Here is a 26,358-nt window from a genome sequence, read left to right as displayed (position 1 = left end):
TGATGGTGGGCAGGTACAGAGCCCAGGAAACGCCATAAAGCAGCCCATGCCATTTCTTCCCTAGCAGTGGGAGGAGACCAGCAGCCCCCTCCTGTTCGCCAAGAGGCCACTGTGGAGGCAGAAGCAAATCCGGCCTCCAAGGAACATGCAACAGCTGTTGCTGCCACTGTGAAAGTAGCAGCAATAGCAGTAGGCGATGTATTCCTTGGAGGCCAGATCGGCTGCCCCTGTAGATCCTGCCGCCTGAGGCAGTTGCCTCACCTTGCCTCATGGGTGAACTGCTCCTTCTGCTGTAGTAGCTCCCACTGCTAAAGAAACAAGCTATTACATTTTAAAAGTACTTCAGGATTGTTTATATGCAGGCCCAGCTTTCTGAACACAAAGATTAGTACCAAATCTATCTATACATGGCAGATTCAGATATCCGAGAATTTTTTACTTCCTTGTTTACCTTTTGCTGTTTGGTTGAGGATCTGTGATCTGTATTTTAGTAACTACGAAGTTTCAGAAGGTTTTCCTAGGGGTTTTTTGTTTGCTTTAGGGGGTCAAAATTCAGTGGTCAGGAATGCATTAGAAATTTCCCCACAGTAATCAGTGGATATTGCCAACTCATTATCTGAACGCTCACCTAATGAATGATTTCCAGGAACGCATTGCGAATTTTGTTATATTTTATTCTTCCTTAGATAGAACTAAATGCACTAAGAAAGAATTAGCAATGATAACTGCCATCAGGGAGATTCAGACACACCGTAATAACACAAGATGGATTCACAAGGCATCACAGGCTAGCTCTGCCTCCAAAGCATGCAGTGGTCATGAACACCCCCTCCCCACAATCCGAACATTCAGATGGCATTTGAAAAGGCTCTACATGCATAGAGCCCATTCACACATTGGCCAAATGTGTGATCTTCCGGAGGACACAGCGGCTACATGCAGTGCTGACAGGGAAGTTCATGGAACCTTGCATCCCCTCACGCATTCTTTCAAAGCATGGGTGTGGGAGGATATTTGAACTCCCCTTAACAGCATTAAAGTGTATAAAAGTTCCTGGGCATAAACAGAATATAGGGGAAGGACCTCTGTTTAAAACTTACTTCTTGCTTGCTTCGCAGACATCCGCAATATTGGAAAAAAGGTGATGGTTTTCTGTTTTGGTCATTGTAGTGCCCAGTTCTTTGGAGTTCTTAAACATACGGATCAGGATTTCCAGACTGAGCAAGTATGAATGTTCTGAAGATATAACTTCAAATATAGCCTGCATGTGGGAAGGGGGAGGAGACACACACACACAGGTCACTTCTTTTAGCTTTAGGATCAAAACCCTCCTGAAGCAATGAAGTTCATGAGATGGTCATGAGCAGGATTTTATGACCTGGTTGAGATATATAACTATCTCGCTTGAATGAACCATGATTTATGGGACTGAGAACTTAGCATAGTGCCTGTGTGATCAGATCCTGATTTCATAGTTTGTTGGCAGTGATTAAAATACATTTTCCCCAGTCTGGATATAATGGAAATTGGGTGAACAAACTTCAAGAATCTTGCATTGAGGCATATGCAAGAAGAGAGGATTGTGTGTGGCCACAATGCTTGTATTTGGTCCAATAAACCATCGTCAGATATCAGATCAAGATCTTTGCGCCTGAACTGGACCAACCTCTCAGGCTAACCCTCACAAAGAACAAAACTGGCAATTGTGTTAAAGTAACTGTTATACACAAAGTGCTTGAGAAATCAGTATTAGCAGATGGCACCAACTACAAATGTTTGCAAAAATTAAAAACCTGTCATTTATAAAATATATGTTTGCTCTTTGTAGCCCAAGCAAAAGTCCCCCATTATTATTTTTAACTACAAAAATAAGGGGGGATCATGGTTTTTATTAGAAAACCTTGTATAAGCAAAAGCCCCAGTTAATGAAAAAAGAAACCCTGAATAGTTGAAGATTCAGCTCCTTGAAAGCAGTGGAAACTGAGAAGCAGCTTTGCCAGATACTCTTGCAAAAGGTCAGCTGCCTGAAAAGGAGATGGGCTGGTCTCCAGAATGCACACGCAGGCCTCCCACACAAGCCTTCCCAACCCACATTTCTTCTCTTCACTCTGGCAAATCCTACACAGCACTGCCTATCAGCCTCTTCCCCCAGCTTCTTTCCTTCAGTTAGCTGAATGCCTAAAACAGAGTACCTGAGAAGGCAGCTTGATTCAAGTATTATTTGTCTACTTATCTGTATACCACCACCAGTGTGTGTGCTGGTACACTGGCAGTGCACTAGTGTACAGGACAGGCCCCCGGCCCCAAAGAGCTTACAATCTGAAATCTGACATGGGGAAACAATACAGGGTGGGTAGGGAGCTGCAGGGGCAGGAGATCATGAAATTATTTCTGTTACACATACCGGTACTTAAGAGCTGGTTGCAGGTTTATTAATTAGCATGTCCCCGTTAATGTAAAATATTATCTGGTGCTTCTATATCCACCAGTTAGAAATTCTAATGACTGAGCAGAATATAAATACCTTAAATAAATATAATGCACATGTTGTTGTTGTTGTTTGCAATGGGAGGACATTTTGACGTATCAGTTGGGATCATGATGTGGCTTCTATTTTGTTTTTACGAATCCCTCAATTTATGACTTGGAAAACACCATGATACATATTCTACTTTGTATAACTTAACTGGAGGGAATGGAAGAAGCCACAGTGCTATCACTCAGGCTGCCCACTAATCATCTTGTCCCCAGATTTGTGCTGCACTCACAGGCAATTTGTTGATTTGGCCGCAATCGTGAAGAAAGGGCTTGCCTAAAGAGAGCAGCAGAGTTCTGTAACTAATTTGCTCTGGGGTGTGTGTGTGTGTGTGTGTGTTTCAGAGAAAGAACATCAGAGCCCTCGTCTTCAATGCTATTTAAGAATTCTTTGTTCCCATTTCCATCACAGCCCTCATTGATTCCTTTCAAGCTAAGAAATTCAAGGCGAGGCACAGCAGTTTTTTGAAAGCGAAAATGAGATATGGGTTGGACACTTATACGTTCTAGCAAAGCATACAATGGAAAGAAGTTTTCGATTACCCCGATTTCAGAATACTTCAAAACGATCATATCAAAACACCAAAACAAGGAACGTTTAAGCTCATGCATAATCTAGTGACACTAATCTGAGATGAAGAATGATAATGCATTTGCCAATTACTACTTCTTACTCAAGACAAGTGACAGTCCCCATGAGTGACAGTGTGAAATGTAGTTATAGTTCATTTGCACAGCATCAATATAAACTGATGTGTGAAGCTTGATAGCTTATGCATGCTTTGTGGAGCTCTTTAGAGACCAAATGTATACAAATGCTTTGTATGTGGCCCTGCTGAAGAAGCAGATGAATTCAAGGATAGAATGTGATAATGGTTTAATGGGGAAAATAGATATGTATTCCATCTCCATCCTCTTTAGTTCAGTCTATTTATTTCTCCTTGGCTTTGTACATTATTTAGCATGTTGCATTAATAAACTGCATGCAACAACACACATCGTCCAAAACAACCCATTATGTGTGTAATTTTTTTTAAAAAAACCACCTCACTTAATAACTTCACCCTCTGCCCCGTTTAATAGCTGCCTTTAAAAAGACATTTGTTTAGCTATGCCTGCAGCTTAAACAAACCACTCACCTAAGTGAAATGGCACCAAAGTCCTGACTATCACCAATGTATCCTTTTTTTTTCCTCTTTGGGAAATTCAACCTTGAAGGTACTTCCTGATTTATGGAGACAGAATGGGTTCATTTCTCACTGGCACTTATTCTCTCCTGGGGGGGGGGCGCTAAAGGGGGGGAACAGCATTCATCCCAGCATCTCTTCTTGCCAATGGGAGGAATAGTCCTCTTGCCCTCAGAAGAATGTAGGCTAAGTGGCTAATGGAAAAGCACAAGATTCAAACCAGGACAGGGAGGGTTAAAACCAGTGGACTGCAGGTGTAGTGATGGCAGATGTAGCACGACAGGCTAGCATTGGAGGCAGAGTGCAGCTGGCAGTGGAGGACTGGCACTTCCCAGATGAGCGTGAAAGGGCAGCTAATGTTGGCATGAGATGCTACCTTAACAATGGAAATTCAAGCATGCACTGGACAGAAACCGTGACTTTCTTTGCTGCTCTGAGCCCCGAAGGCACAAGAGAGGTAAACTACCAGTGCAGTTGCTTGTTGCCACATTGTATTCGGAACTGACAACAGCAAGTCCCATGACCGCAAAGAGGAAAGGTTTCCAGGCCCACATCTGTCCCAGTTTCCTTCAACTGCCAAATTGCTCATAACCACCATTCACCAGAAAGTCTTCCAAGCCCTCTGAATCTCAAGTTGATTTTCCTGCCCGTTTTAAATAAATCCTACTACACATTCTACAGGCCCTACATCCCTACGATTATGTCTGTGAGCTTCTTTTGCCGTGATCTGTAGCTATTAATAAGAATTTTTATAAATAATAATAATAATAATTTTATTATTTATACCCTGCCCATCTGGCTGGGTTTCCCCAGCCACTCTGGGTGGCTCCAAGAGAACACTAAAAACAGAATAAAACTTCTAACATTAAAAACTTCCCTAAACAGGGCTGCCTTCAGATGTCTCCTAAAAGTCAGATAAAGTAGTTGTTTATTTCCTTGATATCTGATGGGAGGTGCGGGCAGGCACCACTACCGAGAAGGCCCTCTGTCTGGTTCCCTGTAACCTCACTTCTCACAGTGAGGGAACTGCCAGAAGGCCCTCGGCGCTGGACCTCAGTGTCCGGGCTGAATGATGGGGGTGGAGACGCTCCTTCAGGTATAGTTGAAGAGAACTGCCCTGTCCTCTGGCTATTGCCTAGCAAGTGCTAACGGTGCAACCAAAGGCAGATTTATTTATTTACTTCCCAGTACACACATAAATTGGACTTATTCTCAGAAGGCTCTTCAGGTCCTTCCTTATGATCTTTCCCTGAACAGGCAGTGCTGATCTGAGGGTCAGTCTCTTCAGGTGACAGTTCAAACCCATAACAGCTACAGGAGATTATCCACATTCATCAAGGGGTACAGCAGTAGCCTCTAATGGGATGAGGAGGAGAAAACAGGAAGCTTTTAAGGGTCATTCCTCCTGTTCTGTTTGGAAGACATAGGGTAGGATGAAGAGGTCCTATGTGTGGAATTCTGCACACAGAACATTCCTGCTTGTGGGAATAGGGGTGATGATTTCCCCCTAATACCCTGCAGCCCACAGAATTTTGCACAGGAGGGTTGAAGGGTCATCTGGGACAGTGTGAATATCACCTCCCCAAATTTTTCTACCGGCAGCAACCTATGCTGGGGCGCCACTCCTTCTGCAAATGGAAGGAGCTCTTCCTTTCACTAGTATAGCTCAGAAAGCAAACGGAGAACTAAACAGACAGGTGGTTATGAGTAGGGCTGAAGAGACTGCTTATTTCGGATATTGGGCATGTTCACAACACTTGCATATTATTATTATTATTATTATTATTATTATTATTTATTGCATTTATAGATATACCACCCACTTGCATTCTATGCAAGCTGCACAACACCAGTTAGTCTGTATCAAAAGTTAGATTTCTACTATAATTTAGTTCACAGAAATGGAACAGAAAAGAAAGAAACAGAAAAGTGTACAACAACAACAATTTTTTAAAGTTTTCATCCAGAAAGCAAGCATGAAGTAATGAATAAACTGTGGCTATAATAATTAAGGTACCTCTTGCCTTTTCCTTTCTTCTTGGCTGATGGTCTGGTATAGCCCATTCTTCTTCACCTAAAATAAATGAATAAGCATTTATATATATATTTTACAATACACATATGTTTCTCCTCTACTGTTTTTCATCAGTAATTGACTGAAATTTTCATTTGGTTGGGCCCAAATTTCATTTGGATGGACCCCATTCAAAACAAGGCATGAACCCATTTCCCAGACATAGGAACCACCAAGCCATAGAACATCCACCTTGTCAGGTTTTAGTCTCAGCTTATTGGCACCCACCTAGACCAACTCCAGGCCCTGGTTAAGCACCTGAACAGCACCACTCAATTCAATGGAGACATACAACTAAGTGTCAACAGCATATTGCTGACAAATCACCCCAATACCTTGATAATGGCATTCAATGGTTTCATATGTATGTTAAACTGCATGCAAAATAGAATTTATCCTTGCACGATCCCAAAGCACAATCACCACGAGGCTGAGGAAAAGTCTTCCAATGCTATTCCCTGACCCCCGTCCTGCAAAAGTAGGAGCATAACCACTGTAGAAGACAACACCCAGCATCATTCAAAGATAAAGTTAAATAGGTTCATTTCAGTAACTTCTCATTCTGCAGTATAGAGCTTTATGATCTACTGCCTTATGAAGGCTCTTTCAGTGACGGAAAGATGTAAAAGAAAATGAAATCAAACAAAACAAATAGGAAATGATCTGTTTCAATATTAAGAATAAAGAATTTATGAAGGTAGCTGCCAGGACTCAAGAGTGGAAATATTCCTGTAATGTTTTTTCACATGAAGAATAAGAAGTTAGTGCTTGTGGTCCAATACGGTCCAGAATGTCCCTCCTTACATCCTGCGATAAAATGGTAGAATATCTGCTTTACTTTAGAACACTTTGGCATTAACACTGTGCTTAACTCTGTGCCAACAGAGGTATTCAGCCAGCGAACCTTTTGCTTTTCTATCCAGGATGAAAAACTGTAGTTCCAAAACAATCTCAAAATACAAGTTTGGCCTGAAAGTACAGGCTAGCACATGTTCAAAATGTCAGGTTAATTAATCAACAATTTGAGACATTAAACTGTGCTTACAAAAATGAAAGTTTTATATTTAACAAACCATTGTCTGGTGCAAACATCTACTTTGTTTGTGTATTCCTACACTTTTATACATATATAGAAGCAGCAGTTCACAGTATGTTTACCTAGATTATTGATGCCCGTTCTACAGCTATTGAAGGAAATACCTGTATAATTGTGATTTTCTTCTAACAGCTTCATCTGAGCAGTGATGTGTGATACTGATTTGCACACGCCCCACTCCCCAGCTGGTTTCCTTCCAGTTGGGACTTGTTTCCTGTGTGCTAGGCTGACCAGAGACACTCACAAGCGTGCACAATAAGTATCCATGTGTACATCAAAACATACAAATAGAACTTTAAAAAAAAGCATTTTCAGATCTAAGCATAAAAAGCAACATCTGAGAGATGGGGAACATGTCCAACTTCCATCAGCCCAAGCCAGCATGGCCAACTGCCAGGGATCATGGGAATTGTGGTCTCTACTTGTCGGGGTTTGGGTGCTGGAGCTCCTCGTGCACAAACTTGGACTGCTCATGCACGAGGTACCAGTTGCGGGGAAAGCGGCCAGCGTTCCACGTGCTTTTGGGCACGGGTGCCGGCCAAATCTCACAATCCGAAGGAAGCTGAGTAAGCCAATTGATGACTCCGAAGGTGCATGAGTTCTTAGTTGCCTTCTAAATGAAACATTGCCTCGAGAAATAGAATATACCCTGACTCTGAATAGACGGACCAACTTAAGGAAATTAAAATTTTTACTTTAAACCTTTTACTCCCCCTTTTTTACCCCAAAGGAAGACAGACACCGGTTGTATCTTTAGTGGCTTCGGCAGAACCCGCGTAGGCTCGTCCCCTAAGCTAAGTTCTCCTAAGCTTAAAGTCCCTGCGCGCCCAATCTTCCGCGAGGCTAGCTAAATAAAACTAAAACCGAAATATCTTCCGCAAGCCTAGCCCTAGGCTAAACCTAAAAGGAACCTAACTAAGGCTAAACCGAATGATCTTCCGCGATCTAACTCTAACTAAAAGAAAACCCATCCAACCCATCCAGCCCGCTCCTAATCCCTTAAACTAAACTTGACTTCAACTAAAACCCAACTATTGAAGAACGTGGCTGACTAACCTAAACTGAACGTACCCAAAAAGAACGTGCCTAAGCGGGGAGCCTCAGCCTTTTATTTAGGAACAAACGTGACATCATGATCAATGCCTCAACCAATAAAATCACTGTTGCTGCCCTCCAAAAAGGCGGGAAGCAAGTTTAACGCTCATTAATAACTTTGAACATGACCGGAACTATAAAATAAAGGCGGATTAATCTCATTGGTGAACCAAACCATTCATTCTTACTTTCGCTTTCGCTTTTGCGCGTAGCAATACCAAAAGTAGTTCCTGAAAACCTCATCAAACAAACAAATAAATGTGGATCCTATAGCGGATCCGTGTAGCGTATTCCGACATCTACTAACACCTGTATGACTTTTTATTGAGTCAAGAGGAAGCGGAGGTTTCAACAGATGTTAAGATACGGACCCATCCAAAAGATTCCAAGTCCAAAAGAACAACAATGTTTTTTCTTGACCTATAAATCTTTAATACTGTAACCGGAGACCTGAACACCTCAAGCAACACCGCTATCTACTTCAATGACCCAGCTGCTTGGCCATCCTCCAAATTAAAATGTACAAAAGGGGCAGCGTAAGCTCACAGGCAGAACCAACCAGGAGTTTGTGGCTTCGCACCTGCACAGCCCTGACCTTGCTGCAGCCTCATCCCTTCTGGTAAGCAGCAGCACCATTGCTGCCAGGAAGCTATTGCTGTACCTCTGGCTCCACCAAGTGACCCATTCCTAGCCTTGGGGGCCTCAGGCCAAAAGGCAGCATAGAAAGAAACTCTTTAACAGGACAGACATGTATCCAATAAATATAAGTTTAAAAGTTCCGGGTATTCAGCTAACGTCTACTCAGAGCCAACCCAATGGAATAAATGATCATGACTAACTTAGGTACATTAATTTCAACAACTCTTCAGGCAGGCCCCACCCCATTGACACACGTTCAATATGTGCGTGACTGTGTATACGTGCATCGCGCCGAATCCAGAAGTGACCTGGAAATGTCAGAAGGATCTCACTGAAACATTACTAAAAGGGTGGAAGGGAGGCGGGGTGTTTGTCAGCTTTTTCAATGGGTTTCAATTATACACAATTTCACCAACGCATGCGGTGCCTTGGGACATAACCTGAGTGTTAGTTGAATACAATCCACTGAAAATGAGTGGGAGCTTACTGGTTATTTTTAGAGTTATGAAAAGAACTGAGTTTGCCAGTGTATTACAACACACATTTACTCAAAATTAAGTTCCACTGAGTCCACTGGTGCTCCTAGGAAATTCGGTATAGAATTGCAGTCCAATCACAGGAATGCAGTACGCATTTGAGTTCTGTTATATATAATCTCGCCCAGTTGGTTCCTTTCAGCTTAATACTGTGGAGTATTTTCACTTCCACATTTCCAGTGTAAGTATCACACACAGTTCTCTCTAGCTCAACTGGTCGAATGAAGCGTACTGTATTAATGTTCAGCATCATTTAAAAACATTCTAATATAATTTCCCCTTCACTTCCCATATAGGCTTACAACTCATGTAATCTCTCATACACAAGTTTTCCTCCATTTATTGCATACTGTGAATGGGGCATAGTAACATTTATTAGTTCTTCAGTTATAGCCACAGAACTGTAAACAAAGAGGGCTTTAAAAGGGGGGGTGGGGATGAACGCTTTAACTGTATCATGTCTCAGAGGCCTCGGAATTGTTTTCAAAAGACTTTCTGTTCCCATCCAATGCTGCTTTTTCCATCAAGTCAATTAAGTAGAAAGAAGCAAACAGCTAGATTAAATACATTGCATGAAAACAGCAGCACAATGGTAAAGCATGGAAAGAGGATCATATCTCACGCGCATTGTACCAAAATCTCATATATGCCTCATGCATTTTACATATAAACATATAGGATGGAATACTTAATTTGTCAAATGGTTTGTGTCCAAGTGGTCAGCCTCCACCCATACAACCCTGTCCATACTTTGACATTGGTTTTGATACTTTTGAGATCCTTATGTGAGATCAATTAAGATTGGTGAGCATAAGGGAAATGTCATTTTCTGTAGCGGCACCACACCTCTAGAATGCAAGACATGTGCAGTTTATTTACACAGGCTTTGATACTTTTATTGTTGTAGCTGTACTGCATTGTATTTTAACTGGGAGCGCGCGCACACACCTCACTTAAAGGCAACACTAAAATATTTTAAATAAAGACATGTCTGCTCATAACTAGGGTGAGGTCCTAATTTCAATAGATTCCCTTCCTCTATGCGCAGGCCTCATGCCACACATCTTGTTCCTATTAAGCCGCTTGATGTTTTTTGGGGGAGGTGCGTTAATTATGCTACTGTACTATAGTAGAGAACAGACTAGAAGCAGAAGCAGAAGTCCACTTGCAGTTCTTAGGATCCCTAAAAATATTTACATTAGCACACATGCACACAAATGATTTGTATATCATTAGTTGTTTTCCGCTAACTTTTATTCAGAGTAGACCCACTGAAACAAATGGACCCAACGTTTTCATCGCAACATTTTCATAGAATCATAGAATTTTTAGTTGGAAGGGACCTTAAGGGGCATTTAGTCCAACCCCTTGCAATGCAGGAATCTCAACTAAAGCATCCATGACAGGTGGCCATCCAACCTCTCCTTGAAACCCTCCAATGAAGCAGAGTCTGCTACCTCCCAAGGGAGTCTGTTCCACAGTTGAACAGCTCTTACCGTCAAAAGGTTATTGCTGATATTGCATCAGAATTTCCTTTCTAGTAACTTGAATCCATTGGTTCTGGTCCTACCCTCCAAAGCAGGAGAAAACAAGTTTGCTCTATCTTCCATGTGGCATCATGTGATATCAGATCTCCTCTCTGTCTCCTACTCTCCAGGCTAAACATATCAAACTCCCTTAACCATTTCTCATAAAGCTTGGTTTCCAAACCCCTGCTCATCTCAGTCGCCCTCCACTGAACACATTCCAGCTTGTCAATATCCTTCTTAAATTGTGGTGCCCAGAACTGGACACAGTTCTCCAGGTGTGGTCTGACCAAGGCCAGATTTTATTATGAACACATGAGTAACAGTTTGCTTTCTCCATTCATTCACAACATTAACATGTCATTTCACAAGAGAAGTTGCCCTAACGCATGGGAGTTTCCGCTCATCAGCTGATCACACAAAATCAAGCGCTCTGTATTAATCATCAATGCACAGTGCAATGCAGAGTTGAGGCTTTCCTTTCCATCTCAGTAACAAAGGAGTCTTATGATCTTGCTCCAAGCAACTACACCTATTGCAGCTGTATACAGTGCCAAACTAAGATCTCAGCAAATCTTCTGGCTATAGTCCTTGCCTTAAAACTGTAAGAATGGCGTGCAGAGGATGGGGGAGACTGCCAGGCACCTTTCAGTCCACAAAACATGACTTGTGGGCTGTCATGTGGCTTCTTGTAACACACACTGTGTAGGTCTAACTATGAAACATGATATAAAATGAACCCCCCCCCCCAAGCATCACTGAATGGGTTCCCAAGGATTTATGTAACCGCGCTTACAAAGTAATTTATCCCCATCCAATTCCTTCCTTGAAATTCTACTATATCAAATAATTCAAATAAGACACACTAAATATAGCCATTTGCCACCATTTTAAAAACTTTAAACAGTAAACTGAGGAGAATTCTTCACAGGGAGTGAAGTCATGAACCTGTTCTTTCCTTGCATTCACTTATTTAAGAATAATAAATGCTTACTGCTAGAAGCTATTGCAAAGTTTTAAAATCATATATAAGAAGCCAACCACAAACCTCTTGAGTGTTTCATTAAATTGCACTTGTAACCATAGCTGACTACAGTACACAAACAAAAAAGAGAACTTTGACCTCTTGCAGTTTTCTTCTGCTTAACCGTTTCCTTATTTGTGAAACTGCAGGGAAGCTAATATCTCTATCCTATCATACATGCAATTCTTATGCCATTATCTCAATACTGGGTTCACACACGTGGCAACTGCACATGTGGCAACTGAGGTCTTCCTCGGCACCTGCAGGGTCCACACCTCTGAAATTAGGCTTGAAAGAAGCCTTCCGTTGTAGACAATGGAATAGGTTGTGGTGTGTGCTTCGTTGGGATGGTGGGGGTACAATGATGCACATGTTTTCTCTAGCCTGCAAATTTTCCATTCAAAGAAAGTTGACAAATTTTGCTTTAAGTGGCATGGCTGTTGCTTCAGCATGGTCAGTTCCCACGCTGCTCTAGTAATGTTGAGCCTGCCAGCACCTCAGGTGATATAACATGGTCGTTTTCCGTTACAGAATTCCAATCCCCATGGAATGGTGAAAGTATTAGCAGCCATGTGAAAGTATTGCTAAAATATTGCTTGGTACTATGCCAACAAGCATAAGGGATGCAGGTGACGCAGTGATCTAAACCACAGAGCCTTGGGCTTTCCGATCAGAAGGTCGGCGGTTCGAATCCCCGTGATGGAGTGAGCTCCCATTGCTCGGTCCCAGCTCCTGCCCACCTAGCAGTTTAAAAGCACGTCAAATTGCAAGTAGATAAATAGGTACCACTCCAGCGGGAAGATAAACGGTGTTTCCGTGAGTTGCTCTGGTTCACCAGAAGCAGCTTAGTCATGCTGGCCACATGACCCAGAAGCTGTCTGCGGACAAATGCTGGCCCCCTCAGCCTATAGAACGAGATGAGCGCCGCAACTCCAGAGTCATCCGCGACTGGACCTAATGGTCAGGGGTACCTTTACCTTTATGCCAACAAGCAGCGTTGGGCTCAAACACTCTCTTCTCTCCTCCTCCTCCTCCTCCAGCAGACAGAGAAGATAAGAAAGTGACTCACCTGGAGGGGTGGAGCTGCAGAAATATTCTCCTAGCAGCACTGCAGCTTATTAGAGGGACAAGGTGGCAACAAGGTCAAGGCCCATGTAGCCCCAACCACCCCATCCTTACACAGTGATGCTGCTGCTTTGAGGCTATTGCTATGGCTCCACTTTGGTACATATGTGCATTACAAACTATGATTTGCAAAGAGCCAGTGTTTGCCTGTTGTGAGACCTAAATTTCCCGCAGAACGACATTAGAATAAACAAGCCTCTTTGCTTAACCTCTCCATTTTCAAGATACTTATTTCCATTAATTCTCTCCATATGGCTATTTTACTAAACATGCTCTAAGGGTTGCCCCCTTCCCTGCAATTTAAATTCCAAAAGCAGAGGGATCCTGAAGTCCTAACACACTTGGCGACTTGTGGTTCGCTTGCATTAAAAAAAAAAAAACCCATAAGGCAAACGAAATTAGGAATGCAAGTCTAGCAGCTGTACCTCTTTACCAATTACAACCATTGGGTATTAGCTGCATACCCATAAACACTTCACTTCAGGAAGTAGTTCTGAGGGCAAACGAAAAGCTATAAAACGTTGGGTTGAAAAGGACACTGGGAGATAAAAGAGACTAGCTTATAAGCACTGCTGCATTCCAGTTTGGCTTCGGGCTATTTAACATTATGACACTTACCGCAGACAACTGACTCCATGTTGATCTCAGAGGTTTGTACTGAATAACTATTTTTTCATCTGACTTCTGTTCTTTCAATTCTACCTCTTCATCAGAATCTATATCCAGAGCCTTTTCTTTGTAGTTCTGATACAACACAGCATTTTCTACAATAGCATGAAAAAGAAATTGATTTAAGGAGAGGTTCTAAGTAACATTATTATGAATATGCCTCTCAAATTCTGCAGACAAAGATAGAGGCTTGTTCAGCACAACGGGAGAGCATAGTACATATTAAAGTAACAATAGATCACTGTACCACCAAAAAGATGCCTACCACCCGAATTCAATAATAGCCTGTGTTCTTTGTTAAGGAAAAACCAGAAACACTTTCATTATTTTAAAGCTTGCGCTTAAAAGAATACGAAATGTTAGGGTGAAAGACACCTGATCTAACTATTTAATAAACTAGGCTCTGGGTGTTCCAATTAAGCAAACAATTAAAAAGCACGGATTTCGTTTTAAGTAAGGACTCTAGTCCTCAGGACTGTAAAGGTGGGCTTGAAACATGTGCATGCAGAGTGTGATAACATCTCAGGGAAATTCCCAGGAAACAAACTTTGACGCCACACATTTATTCTCCCCCTGCCCCACAGATGATAGTGGAAACACCCAAAAAATAATAATAATATGCATGATAAGTAACATGGTGTGCATTTGCTTGAGCTGCATAATTTACACAGGTTATTAAATACAGCTTTCCTTGATTTTATTTTAAATGCCATTAATATAGTAACCTAATAAAAAAACGTTAACGGTCCAATAATGTATTAATCTCATAGTAACTTGCTGCAAACCACTAGCTGCATAATCAAATGGAAAGTGTTACTGTAAATGAAAACTAGCAGTTTTAAGGCCTAAGCACCTAAAACTCTCTAACAGAAATACAAACTACTGAAGCCGCAAAACCCGAATTCTGGCACCAGTATATATTATTGAATATATTAACTTAATCTAGGTTCATCTATTATTTCATTTATTTATTCTGACTGCAAGTTCAAAGCGGCTTTTTAGTTCTGTTTTCAAAGTATTTAAAACTTATTCCGTTGTTTTGGTAGGAGTCAAGGAGATAAGGTTGACATACAACATATTTAGGAGGGGAGGTTGCAAGAGCACCATGCCTGGAATCTATGCCACCCTTCAGAATGAAGGGCTAGATATAACTTCAATAAACAATAATGAAGAAGGCATTCCACTGTCCTTAATGTTAGAAGATCTCTCAGCCTTTTATCTAGCATCCCAAATGATTATGCAATAAATGCATAAGGAACCCCTTTCCCCAAAGAATTTCTCCATGCATTTCAACAGAAGGACAACTCTATAAGCTGCAAAGGAAGCCTATACGCATATAAGCCTCTTCCATCGAAGTGAAAGGGAAGTTTGAAAACCACTAACCAGAGTTTCCCAATTTGAGCAGAACTGGTTAACTGCAGTTTGCTGACTTGTATGCCCACACACATGCATGAAGGGAGGAGAAAAGTGGTTGCTTGCAGGCAGTGGCAGAGGAAGCCGCTCGGGCACCTGGGGCGACACGCCCAGGGTCAGAGCAAGCCACCCATAGGGGCAGGGCAAGGGCAGGGCGAGCTGCCCATAAGGGTGAGGCGCACCATGGGACCTCTGGAATCTGCCTGCCTCCTCCCACTCAGCTACCCTACAGCTGGGGGGGGGGAGGCAGTCGGCGGACCATCTGGGCAGCGCACAGCCTGTGCGCGCCCAAGCCACTGCGTCTCTCCCAGGAGAGACGTGTGGCTCAGGCACACTGCAGGCCCCGAAGTGAGTGCCACCCAGCATTCTGTCATCCCCCCTAAGTGGTGACACCCGGAGCGGTCCACACCCACCGCACCCCCTTCCTCCGCCCCTGCTTGCAGGTTCACACATATCTTAGTTCACACGTATATTAGTTTTCAAAGCTAAAGTCCAAATGAGGCCCTTACGTCTAAAATACCCTAATCTGTCAATTACGATAGAACAATAACTAAAGGTACTTAATTTTATTTATCATCTGCTTTTCCATAAAATCACCAGCAAGGCAATTTACTTGCCATAAATAGCCAGTAACGGCTATAGCTCAATGGTAGAGCATCTGCTCTGTGTGTGGAAGGTCTCAGGTTCAATACCCCCACATCTCCAGGTAGCTCTGAAAAGAGGAGGGCCCTTGCCTGAAACCCTGGAGAGCCACTGCCAGTTAGCACAGCAAGGTAAACCAATCGTCTTGGCTCAGCTTCCCAATAAAAGAATCATTAATACTCATATCGAAAAGATGCAGTATCCAGTCAGAGGAAAGTTTAAATTTTCTGCACATGGAAACTTTGAGAAAACAATTAATTTTTACTCTGCCTAAATTCAAGGAGATCATAACCAGTTCTTACATGGCAGAACTCAGCACTACTAGCAAGAAAAAGGTTATTGTAAATGCCTCCTTGTGGTTTCAGACCCTTACCACTAATGAACCATTCTGGTCACAGAAGCGAGGCCTCCACCCTGTGCAACATAGAAGTTACTGCCATTGCTAACAAGAGTCAGAGGGCTTTAAACTACTGCCAAGTCTCTTTTAAAAAAAATAAATTAAAAATCCTCTAAGCCCATGGTTTGGTTCCAAACATCTGGTCTGCAAAAGGATTGAATTTAGCACTGGGTTTTCACACTTTCGCTGCCATCATATATTAAAGCAGAGGTGGGAATCCTCTGTCAGGCTTAGGGCCACAGTTCCTTATTTGCAAGCTTCTGAGGGTTGCATGCCAGTGGCGAAAGCAGCCAAGTAGGTGGAGCGAGAGTTCGATTCTTACTTTTCCATAGTAGGCTACATGCCAACCACGCCAGAGGTTTCTACATTTACCTCCAGCCACTTCTCTGCATCCGGGGAAGCAGGAAGCATTACCCTAAATTCATTCCTGCTACTCAACAGTACTCAAGGAGAGCATGGAGCAGGACTGCTGAGCGTTGTGGCCTAGGAAGTGGACAAGGAGATTTGCAAGGCCCGAGAGCAAGGCTTTGAAGCCCACATTCAGGCCCAAGGCCTGAGGTGCCCCTATATTAAAGCGACAAAACAGCTAAAGAATAAAATACAAGAAGGAATGTTGACGCCTTCTGTTCTGAGGCATAATATGGAACCACAAAGGTGGGAAATTCAGAAGAGGCCACATGAAACAGTTTTAAAGTTGGAAGACAAGACATGGCCAGAGAATGGAATGGTACAGATTATAATAAAATTTATTATTATTATTATTATTATTATTATTATTATTATTATTATTATTATTATTTATTTGAACCCCGCCCATCTGGCTGGGTTTCCCCAGCCACTCTGGGCGGTTTCCAACAGATATTAGGATACATTATATATAAAGAGAACCAAGTTCTTCTTCTTGTTGTTTTTAACTTTACAATGGATATCCTGAGTAAGAACAACTAAGTTTACATTAAGGCTGCAACTTAAATCCCCAAGCCACTGCACTGGTCCCTCACCCCACAAACAGATCCACCAGCCCTCAAAACAGGGTGCTTCAGGGGCAGGGAAGCTCTGAGCCAGTTCGAGTGTCATCGTTTGATGGCACTGTGACCTGCAGTTCCAGGTTGGCATAGCTGAAGTAGCATTTTGCCTGCATCCCACCCTCCACCCTGGCTGGAGTGATCGATGAGGCTGCAGGTGTGAAGGGAATCCTATGCACATTTACTTGGGATTAAGCATCTGTGGACTCTGTAGGAGCTACCTCTGAGTATTTTTGCATAAGATGAGGATATGTGTGTTTTCATCCATCACTGCTCTCCCTTTATTTGTTTTCTTTGAACTGAACTTGACCCTCTCAGTGGCCACAAACTCACTTCTTTCAGTTTCCTATGTCACATTTCCATCTGTTGTGCCCTTTACAGTTTAGCTTGAAAGCCACCCTAGAGATTATAAAGTGTGGGAAAATACATATCATACATAAATATATAATGATGGAAACAGCAAATGGCTTAAAGCAGGCATGTCCAAAGTTCATTTCGGGGGCCCAATCTGGCCCGCCGTTTGGTTTAATCCAGCCTAAAAAAGCTCAACAACTCCAACCCTTTTAAAAATAAAAGCAACTTTGTGGTAAAATCCTAAAAAAAAGGTCAACAACTTTGGTTGGCCCTTTGGTCGGCCCCCACAGCCCTTCACTTCATCAAATCTGGCCCTCTTTGAAAAAAGTTTGGACACCAAGGCTCTGCCAAACAACTGAACCATAGTCCAGTAGTCCAAAAGGCATTACCCGTTGATTAACATCGTAGAATGGAACATGGTGTTGTTTCAAAGTAATGATAACTGAAGCACTGCAAGAAGGAACTAGATCAAAATTGATACTGAAAGCTGAAGAAGGAAAAACAGGCTGGTTGAAGTTGTGACAGAGCCAGAGTGAAATATAGCACAGGTAAAAGTTCTGAAAAGTAAACCATCACTATGCCTGATTTTTTTGAATACCGGTAGGTCCAGCCCACAAACTAAAGCAAAGGGTGGTATTCAACTTAGGTTTTCTCAGGAAAAAAAATCCACTAAAATTAATGGTCATGACTAAGGTAGGTCCATTAATTTCCATGGGTCTGCTCTGAGTAAAACTTAGCTGAATATCACCTGAAGTGACCAACGAAATGATATGGAAGAGCAAGAGGAAATGGTGATGGCAAACAGATCTTCATGATAGACTTTAGGGCAAATAAATAATGGGCAGGAGTCCATGCAGAGGTATTCTACTATAGTCAAGACTGATAGCCTGCAGTATTTATAAAGAGACAACTGTGATATTTATTTGTCTAATGATGAGTCACCTGCACCCAGGGTTCAAAATTAGCAGAGCACCAGGTGCATTTGGAGTTTAAAGATTCTCCATTTGCGAGCACCTAAAAAAGTCTGGGCGCCATTTTTTTGTGCCTGGCTGACACTCAAGGATTACTGAAATGTATGTGCTTTGAAGCCTCAAAGTATAGGTTAAGGACAGACAATATGTTAAGGAGTTTAACAATAAAGAGTAGAATGTTTTGAAAACTGAAGTATGGTGCCAATATTTTTATTGTAAACAGCAAATTAAACATGTATTAACAATTTCTGTTACAAATGTGAAATTAACAATTTGTCACCTATGTGAATTGCATATTAGTTCGTTCTTATCAAAATAAAAAAATAAAATAAATGTTGCCCATGGTGACTAGACATTCTGTTTTGGCGCTCACAACCCAGGTCCCAAGAGCCATTTGATTCCTAGCTTTTCTATCCAGCTTTCTAAGACTGCCTGCATCATATTATGTAGCCAACTTACAACAAAAACATTGAACAACAAATTCACAAAGCAGGAACTATCAACAACAAACTGCAACATTTGACAAGAGAGGCAGAGAATAATGCAAGAGGCAGAGAAACACAAATTCGGGCACTTTTGAAATCGTCTATTTTGCAAAAGGTGATTTCACAATCACAACCTTCCAAAACATCAATACAATGTTGGAAAAACTCTGCAGGTGCATACAATCCCATTTACTTTTAGGCCTATCTCAACAAGCTGAATTCATTGGAGGTTTTAAAAAAAACAAACAACTAACATTAAAGACAATTTAGTTGTACATGATTTTGCTTAAAACACACAATCATTTGGCTCAGTTTCTTCATACATCCTTTTTGAGGTTTCACATCAAATTGTCCAAAAAAAAGTGTTCTTACCGTCTCCATCAAAGGTCCCTTGTCCTTTTGGCATTTTCTTCTAAGATTATTTTAAAAGAGGGGAGAGAAAAGAAAAGCAAACCAGTGAAAATAAGGAGGTTCAGCAAGTAGCAAAAAAGACTAAAACGGAGTTCATTATGTTTTGCATAAAAATACGTTAAATTAAATTCATCAAATTATTTACTTTAAGAAATGCCACTTGTCATGTCAGAAGTCAGCCATCTCAAAAGGTCTAGAATGTTTGGGAAGTTGTGGCCCTCGATTAGACCCCTTCAGAGGAAAATGTGACATGCTCTTGCTACCTTCACTAAAATTAATAGAAATCTGAAAATGGAGGTTCGCGTGTATACCAGATTACATCATGGTGCATTTTAGTAACGAATTTTCTATCTCTAAATAGAATAAACTTCAGATTTTTATTTAAAAAAAACCACAGAGAAATATTTCCATTTAGTAAACATGCAAGTGACTTCATTTGTTTGGAACAGTCTTTAAAGTCGATGGCATTTGTCTAAGACAGGCAAGGTTGTCTTCCATTTGCTGTAGAACAGTTTCCTCTAGTGCAGCCTTCGCATCAATCTGCTGTCCTGCATATGCCACTGGACTGCATTTCCCATCAACCCCAGCCAGAATGGTAAAGGATGACGGGAGGTGCGTTCCAAAGTATTTGGGGGCACCAGGCTAACAAAAGCTGCTCTTGAGCAATGGTTTATACAGGTAGATGTTTTGCTGATGGCCACTTCACAAGATTATCCACTTAAACAGGTGTACACTAGTGTAAACACAACCAACTATGTATATCAGCATGAACGCAAAACAATTAAGTGTCCACTCTGCTACATGGGCTTGTGTTTAGATGCAGGACCCCTAATTATGGTTAGCCCTTGAGTGCTTCACTATCCAATTTTAAGGCATCCTGCAGAAATTTTAATCAAATGTTTGTTATTAAAAGTATCCAGGACCCATAAGGTAGGGTGTAAATTAAAAACATCAAAATTATGACACGTTCAGGCAATCAAAGGTTTCCGCATCATCTTAAACATTCCTTTAGCAGCATCTTAATGCATCATTATCTAGACACAATATAATTAAGCCTGAAATCTTCTGACATTTACCTGGGACATAAATCCACTGTGTGATCAGGCTGTAAGGCTATTACTCAAACATATTTAAAATGGGGATTAAATTAAGCATTCTACTTCAGCGAAGACATTAGAGCAAAATGACTACTATAAATGCTGCTTATACATAACTGCTGTTTACATATGTTTAACCTAACTTTCCTCATTAAACTTCTCAATGGTTTAGCTTAGGTGCAAAAGCAGTGTTGTTTAAATGCTGCCTTCACATGGAATCATTTCCTTTATTCACATACAAAAGGATGTGGAAAGTGGGGTACAGGTGACAAACCTGTATTCAGCGGTGAGTAATGAATGAGAAGCAGCTATGGGTTCCTATTTCTGTATTCTTGCCTACAGGGTGGATTTAAAGGGTAAGTTCACCTGGGCACATGCCCTGCAATGTCCCCCAATCAACAGTTGCAAGTAGTCCTTGCCAATGAGATCAGTGCTGCCTGTGCAAGCTGCACAAGCTAATGCACTGGAGAAAGAAGGCTACCTAAACCTTTTTTTGCCAGCTTTTCTTGCCCCTGAAAGCGGCTTTTGGGTATACTTGACCCATCTGATTCACATAGAAGTGTGACTGCAGTCCAGTTACATGATCATACTTCCATAGAGGAGTCCAACCAAGCAAGACCCAGTGCAGTACAATAGTCAGAGCTACAGCAATCCTCCACCCACCCTCCTTCCTTCAGCACTGAGCAAAAATGCCCCCCTCTCTCCCCTACTCCAATGCCTGCTGCATTTCAGACACACAGCACAAGGCCAGGAGCAGAAGGGGTTCCGGGTGACAACCAGTTTTCAGTTGAATAACTAAAGCCAGCCAAGATTCGTCAACCCCTGTGTATGAAAAATAATTCACAATGGGTTTCTTAGCCAGGGGCTTCCCACCAACTTCACAAACGAAGCAGCACATCTTAATGTGCCCCTTTAAGAAATAATTCCGAAGGGTCATATTACAGGCTTCCTCAACCTCGGCCCTCCAGATGCTTTTAGACTACAATTCCCATCATCCCTGACCACTGGTCCTGCTAGCTAGGGATCATGGGAGTTGTAGGCCAAAAACATCTGGAGGGCCGAGGTTGAGGAAGCCTGGTCATATTATGTCAAAGAACTTCCTTGGCTTGACAGAATAGGTACTGGTGCTGCAATTACACTACAGCTCAAAAGAGGATAAAAATGTTACAAAGAATCTCCCCCACTCTAAGAAGATGGCATTCATGTTTAAGTTATGTTAGCTTTCTGTTCCTATCATCGCTGCAGAGTTGAGAACCACAGCATTCAATGCTGGATGGAGAAGACTATGCAGGAAGAAAAGGAAGTGCCCATTTGTTTCCCAGCTGGTGCCGATAAACTGAAGGCAGCTGGTAAGTTTTTGGACACATGCAGCAGCAAAACACACACGGCACAATACAGAGCTGACCCTAGAGAACTAGAGAACGCACTACCCCTCCTTGCCAAGCCTCCAACTTTACTTTAGAATTCAATAAACCCTTCTATGGAGCAGGTTAATCTCCCATTCTGCTTCCAGCATGGATGAGAGTCATTCGTTCATGTGTGGGAAGGAGAGAGCAACTATCCTGTCGAGAGAGAGTTGCACCTGCCAATATTCTCCACCATACCAATGAGCCAATATAGCTCACAGAGGGACACAGACTTGACAACCTGCTGCAACTTAACACTAAGCTGCCTTATACAGTGAGATCACTGGGCCACTTTGCTTAGTGTTTTTGGCAAGGACTGGAAGCTGATTTCAGACAAACAAGAGCCTTTCCCAGCCCTACCTAGAAGTACCATTGAGAAAACACAGGACCTTCACAGATGCTCTACACCTGAAGTATGTCCATTTCCTGTGGAAACACCTGGTTGCATCCAATATTACTTTTATTCAGAGTAGACCCATTGAAATCAATGACCAACCTAGGTCCATTAATTTTCAAATAGAACTTAGTTGGATACAACCCATAATTTCTGTCTGCAGACTTGCATCTTCCCTTCATGCTTGATGGTGTGTTCAGTGCACTAAACATAAATGCAGACTAAAGGATGGATTACCACTGAATTTACCATGAGCAAGTCACTATCGGTCACCTATATCACAGGGTTGGGATAAAGTTAACACACTACTTTAAACTGCTTGAAGGGTAGCAGGGATGCATATTTTGCATCCAAATAAAAAACATTTTCCCCATTTTTAAAACCTACATATCATTGCAACTCATTAACAAAGCAAGTTTCACCAATTTCCTTACCTTTATTCTTCCTAAGCTAGAGAATTTCTCCTTATCTTCCACAACAGCCTTCAGAACTGGCTGGGACATCCTGTTTTTTGTCTTAAAGCTGGCACTGCTGTCAAAGTCAATGCCACTCACAACAGCCCGCCGATAGGAAGTAGACCTCAAACTACGTTTCAGCATCCCTGGACTGTCCACATCCGCTTCTGCTTCTTCGCCTCCACCAGCTACCAAAGGCAACCCAAGGGTCTCCACCATGCTACGGACCTTGAGAGCCCTCCTGCTTGGTTCCACATTCTGGCTATTAGCTTTGTTGGTTACTTTTATTTCAGTAGCCAAACTCTTAGGGATGATCTGCTGCTTCCCCACTTTCAACGCGGCAGGACTGTGCGTACTCAGAACCACGGGCGGTGTTTCTGCAAGCTCATTCTGATTTGACGGCAGTCTTTGGAGAGGCAGATGCTGCTGTTCCAAGGAAGCAGACAGGCAAACAGATGCCTTCTCTGAGCTTTTAGGAAGCTGGCTGGGTTGCAACGCTGAGGCGGTGGTTGTGTTGTTATTTGGCGAATGCACGATTTCCGTAGGCGACAATCCAAGGCTTGATGAGAAAACAATTTGTTCCTTCTCTGGACAAAGTGCTGCTCGATTGGAAATCCTCCCTGGGTGAGCTAGCTTGCTGCTTGCTGAATTTATAGGACCACTGGCTGTAAAATTTATAGAATTATTTGAAACCATTTTCAGTATTTGGGGTGACTGGTCAGAAAACCTAGGAGAGAGAGCCGTATGCTCCGGAAACCGAACCTTTCCATTTGGCACAGAACCAAGGCCGCAGCTGAAAAGCAAAGGGCTCCTTTGAATGGATCTGCTGTCCAGAGAAGTTATTATAGTTTCATCAGGCTGAGTTAAAGTAAACGTATCCTTGTCTTCCAAGGGGAAATCTGTGAAGAGAACCCCAGTGGAGCTCTGATAAGACTGAGGCCTGGGTTTGTTCTTCGTATGCAAATGGGTCTGGTGGGCTGACCTCCTCCTCCACAATGGTGCAATGTTGTTGTTGGAAAAGTCCACTTCATTTGGGCCATCCATAACCAAGGGCTACAGTCAACCCAATATCGGGAGAGGAATGCAGATGGCCCTTTTTAACAAGAAAACAGAAGCAAGTAAAATGTCAATCATTCAGTAGCCTAATTCGCACATAACACAAAACTATTACGATTAGGTATGAACCCTACCTAGCAGCTTACATGTGATTTGTTTACTACCAACAAACCACAATTGGAAGCAATGGTTTGCTGTTGGCTTAGAAATATTGGTTTGTTTTAACTACAGCATGGCATTATGTCTGAATCCAGCACCCTTCCTTAATCATGGTTTGTTTGAGCAACCCAGGCACCACTTGGCTGGCAATGTGGTGAAAGTTAAAGAGCTAGAAGCATTTATAGCAAGTGCAAGGTCCAGCTTAATTTTTAAAACCTGCAGAGTAGGGAGTTTCTTATCCTACATGTACATTAGCTGTTAAACAACAAAGCAGAGGAACTATTCAATTACAGAACTAGAACGCTTGCCAAGAATAATTTAGTATAGGTGGTTGCTGCCACAGTGGTTCTAGAAAAAGAAATAAAACAGGTAAAGTTATTGTTTTTGTTGGACCAACTTCTATTGATGTGTCACACACAAGTTTTCATCAGTCATACAGATAAAGGATTCTCCATCTTTCCTACAAGCAAAGCCCTCCAAAGAGTATTTCCTGCAATTAAAGCACTCTGAATGGTATTTCATGAAGTTCTGAAGGAAGAGTGAGATTACAGCAGGCATGCCCTCAGTTTCACTTTTTTCAACATGCACCTATGGCCCACAGGTACATCTTGGGGTATGGTGCAAGGAGGGAGTCCGCACAAGGAAAAAACAAACAAACCAGGGCCTGGGCACATGGTGAAACAAGCAAACTATTCCAACACTCAGCATTCCTAACCATCAACCCATTTAACACATGTGAAAATAACCCAGCAGCTGGAGGCAAATCCAGGTCATAAATTGATGACTGGGGAAAAGGGAGGGTGGAGGTACTTAAAAACTAGAGCTGGGGTCCAAAGACACACTTAAAATGCTTTTTTTTATTTAAAAAAGAAAGAAAGAAAGAGCAGCAGACCACCATGAACATCAGAAACTACCTCCAAAACTCCTCCAGGTCTTTAAAAGGCTTTCCGGACACTGTAAATGAGGCTCCTATGGCCAAGCAGCATAAGTTAAAATGAAAACGGAGAATGGCATAGTTCCTTAGTTCCTGCCTCAAGTTCAGGTCAAAAGCCTGATCTCCAACCTGATAAGAAAACAAGGAAGTGCAGTGACACCTATCACACTGAATACAGGAGGAACTTCTCCAAGCCAACTCCTACTGATGCATTTGACGAAGCAAGTGCTTGCCTTCGAAAACTCGCACCAAAACTAATGTGTTGGGTATTTTTTTTATAAAAAAGGTTGTTTCTTTCCTTCTGCAGCTTAAGCAGTAGAGTCCCCATGCAGCACGTTTACCAAGAAGCAAGTCCCCACACCGAGCCTCGGGCTGAAATCCTGAGTGCATGTTTGCTTGGAAATAAGCTACACAGCATTTAATGGGCTTTCTTTCCTCCGAGTGCATATATGGAAGAGGAAAGAAAGCCCATTAAATGCTGCGAGGTTTTGTTTCCATGCACGGAGTTGTCCTCAAAAGTGAACCCTCAACAAAATACCCGCCACCGGAGGCGAGCAGGGAGTTATGAGTCTCCTGAACTGGATTGTCACCGGCTACTGTATTGGCATGCGGGCATCCTCGCGCGCTGTTATCTTTTTGAAGACTTCCGAGACGAAAGAGATCACACCTTTTAAAAAAAAAGAAAAGAAAAGAAAGTCGCCGCACTCTTTCACCTCCCGGGCTCTGCTGGAATTCCCACGCCTTTCTCCTTAGCTTCCATGCCGAGCCCCTGGCCCCGTTCCCACCGCCCACTTCTACTCTGTATTAGCATTCTCGCGGGCTTTGTATGTTCTTTCCCGCCCGGCTCCTGCGACCTCCCGACCGAGGTGGTGGCGGCGGCGCGCAGTTGGGAAGAGCGGCCAACTGAACTAAGAGCCGCCGCTGTCGGCAAAACTTTTTTCTTATTTTTCACAGGTACGAGAGGAGAGCGCGGGACTCCCTGCCTGCGCCACGGAGGTCCCAACCAAGCGCAGGGTCCCCGCGGCGCTTTCCCGCCAAGAGCCCCCCACCTCCACGCCCCACCCAAACTAAGCGCAGCCGCCGCTCACCTCATTTCGGCGTGCGCGCGAGGCGAGGGCGCTCTCAGTCGGCGCGCCCGTCCGCCCCACCTGCAAAAAAAGAAGCTCCCTCCGCGCCGTGTCTCCTTCTCCTAGGACTGAGACGGCGAGGGAGTCCCGACGCAGAGCCAGAGCGCACCGCCCGGCAGGAACTTGACCTGCCTGCCCGCCCCAGCCCCCGTCCCTCCTCCTCCTTCTCGCCGCTCCGTGCGCCCAGCGCCGCCGCGGTACCTTCGGCCCCACTCCGCTGCCCTTAGCGCCGCCTCCCCGCTGCCCTTAGCGCCGCCCTCGCCGTCCGGCCGAGCGGCGAAAGGCGAGGCTGCCTCCCCGCGGGCGCACGGCCAGATGGCGCCGCGGCCGTTGCCAAGGTCCCGGCAGCAGCCGCTTGGATTTGCATGCAAAGGGCTGAGCCCTGGCGTCTGCGGGAAGGGCCGCCGAGGGCATGGGAACAGCCGCCTTCCCTGCCGGAGCATCCGGGTAGAGCGCGCGGAAATGTGAGGATGGGGGCTTTGGGGTCCACAAGTGGCTTGACCGTTTCCCAAAGAGCCCTACCTTT

The 26,358-nt window shown here is 43.1% G+C and overlaps 1 protein-coding gene across 1 annotated transcript in view; it reads right to left on the bottom strand.

Annotated features, from left to right (window-relative positions):
• ARHGEF26 (Rho guanine nucleotide exchange factor 26) overlaps positions 1–25,968 on the bottom strand; it is a 64,112-nt gene extending 38,144 nt beyond the window's left edge. The window contains exons 1-6 of the mRNA XM_033150474.1: positions 25,794–25,968; positions 22,536–23,649; positions 19,166–19,205; positions 13,456–13,601; positions 5,740–5,796; positions 1,101–1,261 (exon numbers count right to left, since the gene is read on the bottom strand). Coding sequence (XP_033006365.1) covers positions 1,101–1,261; positions 5,740–5,796; positions 13,456–13,601; positions 19,166–19,205; positions 22,536–23,600 — 1,469 coding nt within the window. The 5' untranslated portion in view covers positions 23,601–23,649; positions 25,794–25,968. The remainder of the gene's footprint in view (positions 1–1,100; positions 1,262–5,739; positions 5,797–13,455; positions 13,602–19,165; positions 19,206–22,535; positions 23,650–25,793) is intronic.
• Between the last annotated feature and the right edge of the window lie 390 nt (positions 25,969–26,358).

The sequence above is a fragment of the Lacerta agilis genome, chromosome 5 (genome assembly GCF_009819535.1).
Source record: "Lacerta agilis isolate rLacAgi1 chromosome 5, rLacAgi1.pri, whole genome shotgun sequence".
Taxonomy (NCBI): domain Eukaryota; kingdom Metazoa; phylum Chordata; class Lepidosauria; order Squamata; family Lacertidae; genus Lacerta; species Lacerta agilis.
This window is presented reverse-complemented; position numbering and strand designations above follow the sequence as displayed.